This window comes from Nycticebus coucang, chromosome 15 (assembly GCF_027406575.1).
Source record: "Nycticebus coucang isolate mNycCou1 chromosome 15, mNycCou1.pri, whole genome shotgun sequence".
NCBI lineage: Eukaryota > Metazoa > Chordata > Mammalia > Primates > Lorisidae > Nycticebus > Nycticebus coucang.
In genome coordinates, this window is record NC_069794.1 from 483,136 (window position 1) to 497,951 (window position 14,816).

The following is a 14,816-nucleotide window of genomic DNA, read 5'->3' on the forward strand; positions in this document are numbered from 1 at the left end:
GACACTGAGCCACCTGCTCTAATCTTTATTATTTCCTTCCTTCTGTTAGCTGTGGTTAAGTTTGGTCTTTTTCTAGTTCATGAACATAAAATCAGGTTGTGGGTTTGAGATTTGTTTTAAACATCAGTGCATGTAGCTGCCTTTGCTGCATCTCCTGTTGTGTTTTTATTTTCATTTGCCTCTAAGTATTTTGTAATTTTCCTTGAGATTTTTTGACTCATTTTTTGGAAGTGTTTAATTTCCAGTTTTGTGAAATTTCCAGTTTTACTTGTTGACTTCTAGCTCCATCTCCTGTGGTCAGAAAACAGTTTGTAAGGTATCAGCTTTTCAAATCCATTGGGACCTGATCTGTGTGCTGGAAAATGTGTTGTGGAATTTGGGAAGACTCTGTATGCTGCTGTTGGATAGATCTGTGCTCATACGTCTGTGAGATCTGGGTGGCTCATCATATAGGCTATTTCCTGAGTAATATCCATCATTGAGAATACAGAATTGAAATCTCCAACTATAATTAAAAAACGAGTTCTTACTTTGTTAGTTTTGCTTTGTATATCTTGGTGGTCTGTCATTAGGTGTATACATACTTATAATTAATCTTTTTTTTTTTTTTTTTTGCAGTTTCTGGCTGGGGCTGGGTTTGAACCCGCCACCTCTGGCATCTGGGGCCAGTGCCCTACTTCTTTGAGCCACAGGCGCCACCCCTTATAATTATTCTTGCTGTATTGAACCTTTTATTAATATGCAATGTCCTCCTTTGTCTCTTATAATTTTTTTACTTACAGTCTATTTCATCTGACATTAGCGTAGTCACCTCTGCTCTCTTTTAGTGACTATTTAAAGAACAGAAGAAGATATTCCACTTTCAATCTATTTGTCTTTGGACCTAAAGTGAGTAACTCGTATAAACAACATATAAGTTGATCATGTGTTTTTATCCACTCTGCCAATCTGTCTTCTGGAAAATTTAATCCATTTACATTTAAAGTAATTGCTCATAAAGAAGGACTCCCCTTACTTGGTTATTTTCTATATGCCCTTTAGCTTTTTGGCTCCTTTTGCCCCTCACTTCTTATATCAATCTTCTTTTGTTTTTAGTTGTTTTTCTGTAGTTAAACTTTATTTCTCATTTCCTTTTGTATATATTCTATAGTGATTTTCTTTGTGGTGTCCATGGGGTTACATTTAACATCCTCAAGTGATAGCATTCTAATTTGAATTCACACCAGACTAACCTCCAGCAGCAGCACAATTCTCCTTTACAGCTGTCATCACCCCTTTAGGTTGTTGATATCACAGAATTACCCACTAATGCATTCATATTTTCACATACAAATAAATCTTGTAAGTGAATTAGTTTCTTCAATTATACAGAAAACAAAATGTGGAATTACAAACCAAAGTTATAATACTACTACATTTTAGGCTAATGATTGAGGTTTTAAAAAATGAATTAATTTCATACATTTTCATAATCAAAAGTGGAGTTGCAAGCTATTCTTAAAATACTAGCTTTTATAATTGCTCCTGTACTCACCTTTATTGAGTTCTTGGTTTCTTCACAGGACTCTGAGTTACTGTCCAGTATCCTTTCTTTTCACTCTACAGGACCCTGTTGAGCGTTTCTTACAGGGCAGGCCTATTGGTAATGAACTCTCTCAGCTCTCACTTACCTGAGAATGCCTCAATTCCTCAATCACTTCTGAAGGACAGTTTCGTTGGATACAGAATTCTGGGTGAGATTTCTTTTTCCTTTAGCACTTTGAATGTATTGGTCCACTGCTCTGTGGCCTGCACTTTTCTGTTGAAAAGTCTCCAGATAATTTTATTGGGGGGGTCACTTGCATATGACAAGTTGCTCCTCTTTTTCTGCTTCCTAGGTTCTCTGTCTTTGGAAAGTTTAATCATGTGTCTCTATGTGGGTCTCTGAGTTCATCTTGTAGTTCATGGGTCTATTAATCTCTTTCATCAAATTTGGTGCAATTTCAGCCATTTGTATCTGTAAATATTGTCTTTGCCCTTTCTTTCTCTTCTGAGACTCGCATAATGTGTGTGTCGGGCAGCTTGATGGCATCTCACAGGTCCCTTTAATTCCGTTTGCTCTTCTTCAATGTTTTTTTTTTTGTTCCTCAGACTCAATCATTTCCATTGTCTTATCTTCAAATCAGCTAATTCTGCCTTTGAATCACTCTAGCATATTTTTTAATTTCAGTTACTGTTCTTTTCAGCTCCCGATTTTTTTAAATTTCTTTTTAGGTTTTCTCTTAACTGATATTTCTATCGTGATCATATATGATTTTCTTGACTCCACATCAACCTTAACTTCTTCGAGCACCTTTAGGACAGTTGTTTAAAAGTATTTGTCTAGTATATCTTCCATCAGGTCTTTTTCAGAGACAATTTCTGTTGATTTGTTTTCCTTTTTAAGTGGGCCATGCCCTTTGATTCTTTGTATGCCTTTTTGTATGTGACTTTCTGTTGAAAAAGGGACCTTTGAATCTCCTAATGTGGTGACGGTCTCCTGTTCCCCAGGACTTGCTCAGATTTCTTGCTTTTCTTTACTCGTTTTTGATAGTGATGTCTGCCTCTGTGCCAAGGATCAGCCGAAGGTGTAAACTTAACATCTTCTCAGGTCTATTCTGAGCCTTTCTCTGGGTATGCAATGTCACTCTCTAACATTCAACATAGAGACAATTGTCTGAATGTCCGAGTCTTCAATGTTTGAATCCCAAAAGGGGAAAGAGAAACATGAAGGGGGGCAGTGAAGGGACACGGAGCTGAAAATTGACCAAAATTAACTGCAATGTGCTGACCACATCCTTCCCCAGAAATGATTAAGCCTTCAACAGACACCTGAGTTACAAAATAGTTGCAACAGACTCTGCCATGTAGATTCCTGGTGCTTCCTTCTCTGCCATCTCCCAGAACCCTTTCATGCTCCTGCCTCTGAAAGACAAACCTGTAAAATCTCTCTCAGTATTGGGGACCATGGAAAAAGTCAAAGAACTCCCAGGAGGAAGGATGCTCCTGTGTCCCCCATGGCCTCCTTTTTTGGCCACCCTCTGCTGTCAGGGCAAACTCTGTGACCTCTGAGCACACCAGATGGAAAGAACTGCCCCAGGTGCCCACTCCTGGGCCAGACGACCTGCTTTTCCATTCTAGCATAAAGCGAGACTAACAAAATACAAACTTCTAGACAATAATCCTGAATTAGAGAAACACAGAGCTTGTTTAAAATGCCCATGCGCGTTTTATTAATAAAAACTAACAGTGCTGAGTTAAACAAGTCAAACAATTAAAGTCTCTTTATATTCCATAAAATATTACAGAAAAGTTTATTTGTTTCAATAAAAAGACTATTGTTTGAGAACAGGCAGCTAACAGCAACTGTGCAGTTAATGGTTTTTGTGAATAAATTTTAAAAGAGACTACTGCCTGTCCTTAAATTCCTTTTTCTTTTTATAAAAAAAGAACTATTAAAAATGATTGACAAATTTTGAGTTAAAAAACTGTTAAAACATTCTCTATATTTAATTTCAACTTTATAATAGATTACAGGAAGATGCTTATGAAACAACATTTGTTTCAGTACATGTCTTTAAATGATACTCATAAGCATGTAAACAACTATATAATAAAAAGTTTCCAAACACTGCCTGTAAGAAATCAGGCAAATTTTACCATGAGCAATAAACCATCCCAAGCCCTCCAGACAGTTCCCATAGCTGCACCAGCGTGGCAATAAGCTTTCACCAAACAAAAACAAAAAAGTATTTTGCAATTAGTTGCTGCAATATAAACAGGGGGGGAAAGTGTATAAATTTGATGGAATCACAACAGTCAATACAATTTAAGGAAAAATAAGGTCATAGCATTTATGGTGCTTATTGTTTTAAAAATAGAGCTTTGCTATTTGCTCGGTTCTTTGGACACAGCCTGATTTAACAATGAAAACTCGTCACAGAGTCTCGCTGTCCACCAGCAGGCGCCAAACACACTGCAAATAAACGGCATTCGGGGGTTCACTGTCCACAGCAGGAGAGCGTTTTATTTTCATTGATGTGGATGAAGTACAATTTCCTCCGCAAACTCAGCAAGAATTATTAAGAGGCAAAAATGAATTCTGAAAAAAAAAAGGAAATGAGAATACAAAATCCTAAAATGTAAATAAAAGCTCTGTGCCAGCACACTGGTATCCAAACACACACCCACGGCACGTCCTTAGCTTCTATGGAAACAATCCTTGCTTATTGGAGGTGTGCATCTAAATCGATAGCTTACCAATGTTTTCTTGGAAATAGCCAAAAGAAACAGAAAACCCCATATTCAAAAAAGGTTTCTTTTTCCTAAATGACTTTTCCTGAAGGCAGGGGCATCAGGCCTCCTCCTCATTCTCGTTGAAGTCGTCGTCGTCGTCCTCATCCTCCCCGACACAGGACACTGGGGTCTCCACCCGAGAGCCGCTGTACTGAGACCCGTTGGAGCTTGTGGCCAGCATCCCATCCGCACCATTAGTCAGGTCACTGCAAGGACAGGGCCTGATGAAATGTCAGTGGCACTGCAGCCGTTCTCCTCACTTTGCCAGGGTCCCTGGTCACAGACAGGCTGGCATGACCCCAGGGGTGTGGGTGTCTTCAGTCACAATGACAGAAGCAAAGATCTTACATGCCAGCAGAGCAGGACCCAGCACTCTGCCCCTAGCACTGTCTTTCCGTGGATGGTTTCTCCTATCCCACCTTCTTGAATCCATCACTGACATGGGGACAGTAGCAGAGCCACCATGATGAGTCCGTCCCCCACTCACCTTCACAGACAATCACCAAAGGGCACACACTGGGAAGCCAGTGACCCTTCTCTCCAGGATTTTCACTTACAACCAGGAACATGTCAGGGAAAAGCACGAGTCAGGGCAGGGCATCCACTCTGGCCATGAGGATAGAGAGCGCCAGGTTGGCAGTACCACAAAAGCCACTACGGGCCAGAGCAGACAGCATATTCTAACACTAAAAACTAATGCCACATGCATACATTTAAGCACCTTTCACTAGCATTTATTGGCCTCGCACAAGAAGAAAACTAGCGAATGTTATGCTTTATGATGAAGTAATTCCACACCTGGGAAATAGAGTCTAGCCACACAAGTGAGAATTGATGAGAAACTCAGCCACAAAGCTGCTTGTTCTAGTTTTTCTTTCTTTTCGTTTTTTTTTTTTTTTGTTTGGAAACAGCGTCTCACTTTGTCATCCTCGGTAGAATGCTATGGCATTATATCTTACGGCAACCTCAAACTCCTGGGCTCAAGTGATCCTCCTGCCTCAGCCTCCCGAGGAGCTGGGACTACAGGCACCCACCACAACACCCGGCTAATTTTAGAGACAGGGTCTCACTCTTTTTCAGGCTGGTCTCGAACTCCTGAGCTCAAGGGACTCTCCTACCTCAGCCTCCTGAGTAGGTGGGATCACAGGTGTGAGCTACTGTGCCTGGCCACATACAACTTTTTTAATAACTGGGCACCACCTAAATGTCCTTCCACAGTGAGCTTTTGTAAACGATTGTATTGAACCACTATGAAAACTGGTTTTCTCCAAATGGCATGGCTTTGTTTCCACTGCTTATAAAAGCCTTAAAAGTCTCATCAATAAAAAGGACTATATGAAGATGAAAGCCTTAAAAATATCCAAATTCAACCTTATAGACTAACCAGTGTTAAACATTCTATAAACCAACCCCTACATATTCACACACAGCTGTGAATATTAAGAATTAAAAGACAGAAAGCTGCATCTGCCAAGAGCTCACGGTCCTTGGCTATGTCACTACCAATCAGTGACTCAACGATCACTGACACCCCCCTCCCCCTTACAGGCAATGGGGCCAAGGCCGCGACATCTGCCCCTGCCCAGCACCATCTGGACATGCTAAAACCTCTCCCTGCCCAACCAAACACCTCAGCACAGCCACAAATACATGGGGCTTATTCGATCAACCCTAATACCTGAACCTATACATTACTAACTTCTTATCTTTTATAAAATTAAATTTACTATTTTCTTAATATTTAAGATCGATATGCAATAATATATAATGATAAAATATAGAAGTTAATGAAACCATTGTTTTGCTAATGTCCGCTGTAAAAATTGTCTTACGTTTATCTTTAAAGACCGAAGATAAATACTTAGGGGCTTCATTCTCCTCTGTGGGATTGCTGGGTCAAATATTAAATATACTTTTACTTAAACAATAAAACTCCTTCAGTGGCGCCTGTAGCTCAAGCAGCTAAGGTGCCAGCCACAGACACCCGAGCTGGCGGGTTCGAATCCAGCCTGTGCCTGCCAAACAACAACAACTACAACCAAAATACAGCCGGGCGTTGTGGCGGGCGCCTGTTGTCCCAGCTACTTGGGAGGCTGAGGCAAGAGAATCGCTTAAGCCCAGGAGTTTGAGGTTGCTGTGAGCTGTGATGCCATGGCACTCTACCCAGGGCAATAGCTTGAGGCTCTGCCTCAAATAAATTAATAATAATAATAAAACTCCTTCAATAACATAAAAAATACATAGACTATAAGATGCAAAAAAGCACATAACAAAATTATATGTAAATTGTGACCTTTAAATTTAAACCATTTAAAAATATGTTTTTTAAACATAGAGGGGGAAAAAAAATCTAGACATACTTGTTGCCTGGGGTAGTGATCTTTAGGTGGTTTTTGTCCCTACTCTGTGTGCTGCTTTCCAAAAAAAAAATAAATAAATAAAGCCATGTATCACTTTTAATTTTTAGGAGGAAGAAACCAACCAAGGAAAGAAAACTCTTTCCACATGAAGACAAGCCCAGCAGAGCTCCCAGGGCTTGAAGAGATGCCATATTCTGAACGGGAAGGGACAGGGACTGCACCCAAGGGGCTGCCCTCCCTGCCCCTTCTCGGCCATCACCTGGCAGAGAGCCTTGTGCTGTTGGACGTGGAGCCTGCTGTCGTGATGAATACACCCCCAATGGATCCCTGAGCCATTTCTGAAAAGAGAAAAAAGTGAACAGGCAAAGAAACAAACTCACACACTGAAACCAAGCCCGGGGAACACCAGACACCGGAAATTTGTGGGGTGTGCTCTGCCCGGCACCACAGTGGGGCCATCTGTTTGCAGCCACAGTCTATCTTTCTAAAAGAGCACACAAAACCTTGAGACACATGTGTTTACATGTGAAGACAGCATGTGCTGCCTTATCAGTGTCATGTAGCCGCCCCACAGATGGAAAATGCATGCTTTTGGGGGGCTTTCTCCGTGCCCCAAGTGAAAGGCTCCCCCAGGAGCTGCGGAGGGTGCAGACCTGTGGCATGGGCAGGCCAGGTTTCGCTTGCTCTGGGATGCTTTAGGAGGAATCTGACTCTCCCAGGGACCAAAGAAAAGCCAACAGCAGGGGTAGCGCCTTCCACGATGTCTCAGCACAAAGCCGCTCTCCATGACTGTGGCCTGGACCCTCCTGGTTCATTGGAGGAGTCACCAGAACCAGAATAAAAACTCACAAAACAAATGCTATGTTGGCTCACAGCCAAACATAAGATGGCTTTGAAATGCTTTTCTCCGTTACTTTGTTTCAGAGATTAGTCAACTAGCTTTGAGGAAAGAAACATCAACCCAATTACACTCCTCTGAAGAATTTCCACTTCTCCTATTTTGGACCTGACTGTCCGTAACAGGTTCATCACAAAAACCACATCAATAAATCCACAAAAGCCACTTGTGGACTGAAACTCTGTATCTAGCAGTTGGGCACCAGCTGGCCCTGCCCAACCCCCACCTTGTGGCCCGTGTCCTGTGCAGCCCTGTCCCCGGTGCAGTCCCTTCCATCCTTGCTCCTGGTCCTGCGCACTCGGGTCCCATCTCAGTAAAACTCTTGCTAAGCGCTAGGAGGACAGGGTGCCATCCAGGGTCAAGATAACCACCACATCTGCCGTGTAGCTGCACTGGGGTCACAGGGGCAGGACTAACCAGTCACATATGGTTCCAGAGCTTTCGGGACCAAACTTCTGGCCATTTTTAGGTCTTCAGCAGAGCAGCTGCCAGACTCCAGCCCGCAGGCCATGCCCATCCGCTTCAGCACCTCGATGTCGTCGTGGATCTCAAACGTGTTGTCAAAGTTAAACAGGTACTCGAATCTGGAGGAGAAAGGCACCGTCAGAAAGACGGAGGGTGGGTCTTCCAGATGGACACAGCACCCGGTGTGTGGCCAGACTCCCAGTGTCTGTCGCTGGGGCTGCACTCATGTCACACTGCAAACTACTGTGCACATGCGTGTGGCGGGCAGGACACGTCCCCGGGCACAGCGCTCGCCAGCCCCAGATGGTCTGCAAACATCAGCTACTGGGCAGCGCTTTAAAATCTGTCTTAATAAAAATCCTAACAGGCCTTAGTTCCCCTAAGAAGAGTAGCAGGATCAGGGTCCTGTCCTGTCCGCTCCAGTCCTGTCCCACGTACTTGTCATTGGAGATGCTGCAATCGATGACGGTCTTCTTGCTGGTGTTAACGATGATGAAGGGCAGGTGGATGACCGAGTTGGGTGGGGGCGGCCGGCTGGCCTGCTGCTCCGCATGCCGGTTTCTCTGCACCAGGTTCTTGAAGGCAATTTGCTAGGAAGAAGGCAGCAGTGAGCACCCGGCCAGTGGGCACCATGATCCATGAGCCCTGAGGTGCCCACCACCTCCCTGGTGCCCACAGACAGCTTGGGCATGGTTTGACTCTTGAGTTCCTGAGCACCGCAGGCACCAGTCTAGCACCCGGCATGCAGCATGGGCTTCACCTCCTGAGGAATATTTCAGATGCTGGTTTTCTTGTAAGGCCATCCCTCCCACCTGCCATCAAGACACCCCCCACAGGGACAGACATGTAGCCTCTCTCTGGGAACAAGGCCAGGGCACCAGCACTGGCATGAGACAAGCTTGCTGGATGTTTAGGAAATTCATACTCAGAATTCCAAAGCAGGAGACACAGGGTGACCTGCCACAGGTCAAGGCTGGGAAACAACAATGGTAGTGACAACCATCTTGCCTCCCAAGATGAGACTTTTCTTACCTGCAGAATAAGTTCTTGAAGCTGAGACTGCTTCTGTTTTATTCTTTCAAGTCTTCTCTGTCTCTCCACCTTGGAAAACCCAACCATAGATGCAAGAAATCATCACAATCGTCTGTCTTCCCATGTTAAACCCAGTCACACCACACCTAACTTTTACCTTAAATTTAGTGAATAGGACATGCACAAATCTAGAACACAGATGTGCCACAAGATACAGGCGAGTTCTTCTTCAATTTCCAAACTATACCTCTCTTCTCCTCACATTTCTTAGATTTGACTATGATATAAAAAAAATAAGTCCCAGCCGGGCATTGTGGGAGGTGCCTGTAGTCCCAGCTACTTGGGAGGCTGAGGCAAGAGAATCGCTTAAGCCCAAGAGTTTGAGGTTGCTGTGAGCTGCGACGTTATAGCACTCTACTGAGGGCGACAGCTTGAGACTCTGTCTCAAAAAAATAAAACAAAATAAAATAAGTCCCACGAACAAAGATTTAGAACTAGCACTGTCCAGTTTGACATGCTCCAGTGGGCCTGGGTTGGCCATCCTCCCTCCCCAGCAGCCAGAGCCAGGCTAATGGGCACAAATGCACCTGGCGCCAGGTGGCTGTGTGAGACCATGGGAGCAAAGGACACCCCACGGCTCCCTGTCCAGGGCACATGCAGCCAAGACCCTCTGAATGGCAGGTGATGAGAAAGAAGGTCTGCAGGCACCTCCAAATTCTGGCATTCCTGGGCCGAGTTGGTGGGCAGACCAATCCACTTGATCTCCTTCTTCTCCTTGGAGATGATGTTCATGGCCATCAACACGTTTAAGGCATCATAGACTCGCCGGCGTATGTTCTTCTGGTCATAAGCCTGGGGAGACAAAGTTAATTTTCCCAATGATCAAAAAAGCATGTAGGTTAACATCTTACACTTGAGACCTAGTATACCTGATAAAGAGGCACATTGTTAATTCTGCTCCAGGAGCCGCCACTCCTAACATGAACTCACAGGACAGCCCTGTCTTGTGTCATCAGAGTGGGGGGGGTTCCCAGAACCTGTGGCTGTGAGGCGGGGGGCTGAGGGCCCTCAGTGTTGGAGCCCCACCAGCGAGAAGGGCTTTCCAATGGGGGAGGTCTGCATGCTCACACATGCAGTGCCCTGCCAGCAACATGCCCACAAGTGGGTGAGGAAAAACTCTTTCATCTGTATTTGGAATTTTCTGTACATTTGCTACTGTTTCATATTTAAAAACAGTGAACCATGTGGTGCTATGAAGACTGCAACACCTGCCCCACACCCTGCCTGGCAAACTTACAGACTCGTTGGGCAGAATGTGGTTATCGGCGGCACTGAACTCGGCCACCAGCTCGTCCGCCACCTCGTTGTAGGAGGTGGTTCCCTTCCTCTGCACCTTCTCGCAGACTTTCATGGAGAAGTGCCGTAAGCCCTTGCCATTCTTCTCTCCTTTCCTGTTGCGTTTCCTTTAAAAATACAAAAGAAAAAATAGAGGGCCATTAGCAGTCCTGAGAGTTTGCTCTGAATCAAGCTACAATGTCACCTAAAGACCTCTAAGGAGCTATAGAAAGGGCTGCCCACTGAACAGCAGTGCAGCTGAACAGGCCAGACACACCCAGCCCCGACAGGACGCGCCCCTAGGGCCTGTGCACTGAGGAGCTCACAGCTGCTTGGTGCTTTCAAAGGTCAAAAATGGGCTTTTCCAAGGCTAGATCACGCATCTGTGTTTTCAAGTGTCAAGAAACGTGGGCAGACATCCCCATCTTGCAATAAGGAGCTCTGGGCAAGAATCAGCACATGTCTGATGTGTGTCAATGTGGTAAGCACCACTTTTCTAATGATGCATCCAGCATCGTTAGAAGAAATTGTGAGCCACTTTAGTGTGAACTTGGGAATGTTTAGAGCAAACTGCAGCAGACTGTAATTTCATAAGGCAAATGTTTAGAATGTGACAGCCACTTGACGACAGGTACAAACTGTGTTTCAGAAAAAGAGGGAGCTCAGTCGCGACTTCTGCTGGTCACCATGTCAAGGGAAAGGCCTCTCCATGTGTCTAACGGACTGACTTTGGGGTACCGACAATTTTTGCTTTAGAACCAATACAAATGTGGTTTTGTAGCTTTGTGTTTATTTTTAAGGAAAGACACACAGCTGACCTTTGAGTAAAATCATTTCCACATCAGAGTTCACTTTAGCAGAAGCAGCAGCTGGGCCAGGACCACCATATGGGGCTAGGACCCAGGGGCCATGAAGGTCAAATGCAGTACCCAGTCCATGCCCAGCACAGACAAGGGAAAGGGCTGAAGTTAATGCATGTAGACAAGGCCAGCTTCCTCCACCCTGGAAAGAGCAGCCACACCAGGCGCCACGTGGTGGATAGGCCCCACAGCCTGACTGTCACCATGGAGGCCAGTGCACCCAGACCACATGCCTGCACTGGGCACACAGAACGTATCCCAGTCTGGGTGGGTGGACTATCTGAAATCGGCAGATACGGGTGCCCAGGCCGTGGCGCAACATGTGGCCACAGAACAGGGCGGGTGAGGTGGCAGCTGCCCACGGGGCTGCGACCCTGAGGGAGTGAGGGAATTGCTCACCCGGCAGACCAAGGTGAGGAGTCGGAAGGCTGGTTCTGAGAGACAAAATGAGTGTTGGGGGTGTGTGGGCTTCCTACCACCAGAGTGTTTGACGCTGCAGGTCTCTGAGGCGTACCAATTACCTACAGTCGGAAGAGACAATTCAGAACAATCAGTAGCCACCCGCACCAGCCGCCACCCACGTTACCGCTGGCTGCCTACAGCCACTGTGGAGTTTTGTCCACCACACAGTGAAAAAGACCAAGATAAAGTGACCACCCATCAGCGATACTTTGAAATCACGCCGGCGCCTCGTCCGCTCTGTGTGTGCCCTCATTTTTCCTTTGTCAACCTCAGGCATCTGCTTCAATTAAAAAAGCAACAAGGACCTCTGGACAAGCTGGGAGCAGGGCGAGGCCGGCCATGGCCACACTCAGAAAGGGAGGTCAGTGGTAAGGATGGGGAGGCACAGGTTCCCCCAAGACAGTAGCACCAACCCCCACCCAGCTCTTCCCCTCTAGGACATGGATGTAGATAAAATCGTATCCTTCTGTGTACAAAAAGAGGCCAGAAAACAAACAAAAAAGAGCTCTCAAAAGAAAGGCAAGCACGGGGTGATAGCAGTTTCACCAGCTCAACAGGACAACCATCCCAGGTGACAACCACGCCTGTCACTAGGCCTCTACCCCAACAGATGCTCTCATGGGGCACAGGGCCCTCAGACGGTGTCAGGCAGGAGGGGGAAGACCTAGCACAGCCACAGGCAAGTGGACGCACACAGGACAAGGGCAGCGAGGCTGCGGGTGGACCCTGAAGCCTGTGCCAGCCGCAGTTGCTGACTGCCAGCCTCACTCACATGGCACGTCGAGGAACAACCGCTCCTTCTTCATTAAAGGATGTGAATCCTGGGTTTGTCTTTGACAACAAGGTCTTATCACTTTAGTTGCATCAATTAATATTCAAATGTTAACATCTAGGGACACAGGTGTTGCCTTGTACAGCCAAATAATATTTCGACTTTCAGAGATCATGTCTGACTGTCTTGATTGGAAGCACTATTCCTCAGCAAATGCTAGGTCATCCCACTTACTACAGATCAAAGAGCCTCAGTGACTAGACTGCTGTGTGGACACCAAGTCACTGCTGTGGGGATTGAAGCTGGACACCCGAGTGGGGGGCAGGGCCGGCATGCTCGGCTGCTGTAAGCTGGACACTGCCCAGCTCCTGTCTTAGAGGGATAAATGTATGACCTGCCTCGGCCCTGGGAACAGCTGACTAAGCACTTTCAAATTACCGCTAAGCCCAGATCGCCTGTCATCCATGGAAAAAAAAACAAAAACCCTGCAACTGAATTTATTCTTTTCATTAAATATGAACACATATCTATGTATTTACACTTCCAATGACCAAATAGTCATCAGAATGTATTTCACTATGCGGAGCAGCCCTCTTTAGGTGGCCACGAGATCAAATTAGGGGACTACAAAAATCAAACCAAGAGAACAAATGTGCCAGGAGGACAGTGAGCATCTCATCAAGGGTACTCTGCTCAGCACACGTGTGTGTTTACCTCTGCGGTCAGAGTCACCGGGGAAAGTACATTTCTCATGTGTTCCATGGTAAACATGGCAGGACACTGAGGCCTCCTGCCGGGGCAACCACTGGCACAGCCTCCCCCTCCCTGCAGCACAGCTGGGACACATGCCTAGGCTCCACGTGAGACTGAGTGTGTGAGGAGCCTCACCAGCCCCTTCCCCAGCAATTCCACAGCCCCAGGACAGACGACACTGTCACTGGTCCCTTCTGCCACCTCAGTCAGGAGCAGACCAACTGCAGGCTGCATCCTAACAAGTCCCTAGTGAGTTGAAAACACTGCAGGCTGAAAAGCATTTCATGCACCTCCACCAAGCCCAGCGGCTCAGCCCAGCCTGCTTTAAACATGCTCAGAACTACGGCAGCCACAGGTGCACAAAACCGCCCAATGTGAAGTCTGTTTTATATTAAGTGTGGAACATCTCAAGTCAATACTGAACCCTGCATCAAAAGTAAAAAAGAGAATAGTTGTGCCCCAAAATGTGATTTCTACTGAACACTTTGGCACCACAGTAAAGCCAACAACTTGTGCGACAGAGTCATTGCCAGCCAGGAGCCAACTGCGTCCTGCCAAAGGCACGAAAACCAGGGGCAGGTGAACAGCAGGTGCTCAGCAGTGGTCCCTGATGACCTTTCCTCGATGGCAGGACTTGTGTGGTCCAAGGTCGGCCCACCTCACAGACGAGCAAGGATGGGGTCAACCGGGAAAATCCCTCCCTTTCCTGTTTTCACCATCCCAGCCTCCTGGACGTCATACCTGCAGAAAGGCAGTGGCCCCACACCAGGGAGACGTTCTCTGCGCAGCTCTGCCCTGCCCACGCCTGTCCTGGGCCTTGACCCACAGTGCTAGCCGCCCACTGTCCCAAGCGCCAGCGTGAGCTCCCCCAGGACACCGTTGCATTGCTGCCTCAAGCCCTGTGCGCTAACCCCTCTCTACAGATTGGGGACATTTCACACTCTTCACACACGGCTCTCAGATACCACGGCTGCGGGCACTCTCTTTGACAAGAGCCAAGGAGGCTTGAGACAGTGAGTTGAAAACACTGGGCTTGGCCTGAGGGAGCCAGAGAAGGGGCCGAGAAGAGGGAGAGCCAGCATCAGAGAAGAGGAATAAGGGGGCCCGCAACCCAGCATCCTTGCACCCCACACCCAGAGGCCACGGAGCCTGGGAGCAGGTGTGGCAGGAGCTGCATGGGGCTCTGGGGTCACATGCTCCTTGGATTTAGTGATTGCTTTTCCAGGAGGACAGGAGCTCGGAGGCCAGGCACCCTTGGAGCGCAGGAGGAGGCCAGGCACCCTGAAAGCTGGCACCAGAAGTCTCTCTCCACATGTGCAGAGAAAGCAAAACCACAGCTTCACTCCTGGGTCCCCAATTCCAGGGCTCCTGGAGCTCCCAGCCCAGCTCCCCATGCAGAGGGACTGAAAACCCCTCTCCTGAACACCCCACCCTGCCTAGTCCAGGAGCACTCCCCACCCCCCACACCCTACCCCTCCGCTGGGGAGTCCCCTCAGCTCTCTCACTGACTCCAGGCCAGCCCTGGTGTCTTCAGGCTCCCTCTTCTCTGAGAATACACTTTAGCA

The 14,816-nt window shown here is 46.8% G+C and overlaps 1 protein-coding gene across 4 annotated transcripts in view; it reads right to left on the reverse strand.

Annotated features, from left to right (window-relative positions):
* Positions 1-3,224: 3,224 nt before the first annotated feature.
* TFDP1 (transcription factor Dp-1) overlaps positions 3,225-14,816 on the reverse strand; it is a 38,124-nt gene continuing 26,532 nt past the window's right edge. For 2 of the 4 annotated variants that reach the window (XM_053563345.1, XM_053563344.1), the window contains exons 5-12: positions 11,664-11,785; positions 10,367-10,532; positions 9,778-9,921; positions 9,070-9,138; positions 8,476-8,627; positions 7,990-8,156; positions 6,934-7,012; positions 3,225-4,535 (exon numbers count right to left, since the gene is read on the reverse strand). In XM_053563345.1, the coding sequence (XP_053419320.1) occupies positions 4,373-4,535; positions 6,934-7,012; positions 7,990-8,156; positions 8,476-8,627; positions 9,070-9,138; positions 9,778-9,921; positions 10,367-10,532; positions 11,664-11,785 (1,062 nt within the window). In that variant the 3' untranslated portion in view covers positions 3,225-4,372. The remainder of the gene's footprint in view (positions 4,536-6,933; positions 7,013-7,989; positions 8,157-8,475; positions 8,628-9,069; positions 9,139-9,777; positions 9,922-10,366; positions 10,533-11,663; positions 11,786-14,816) is intronic. The other 2 variants (XR_008374573.1, XM_053563346.1) reach the window with 2 other exon arrangements.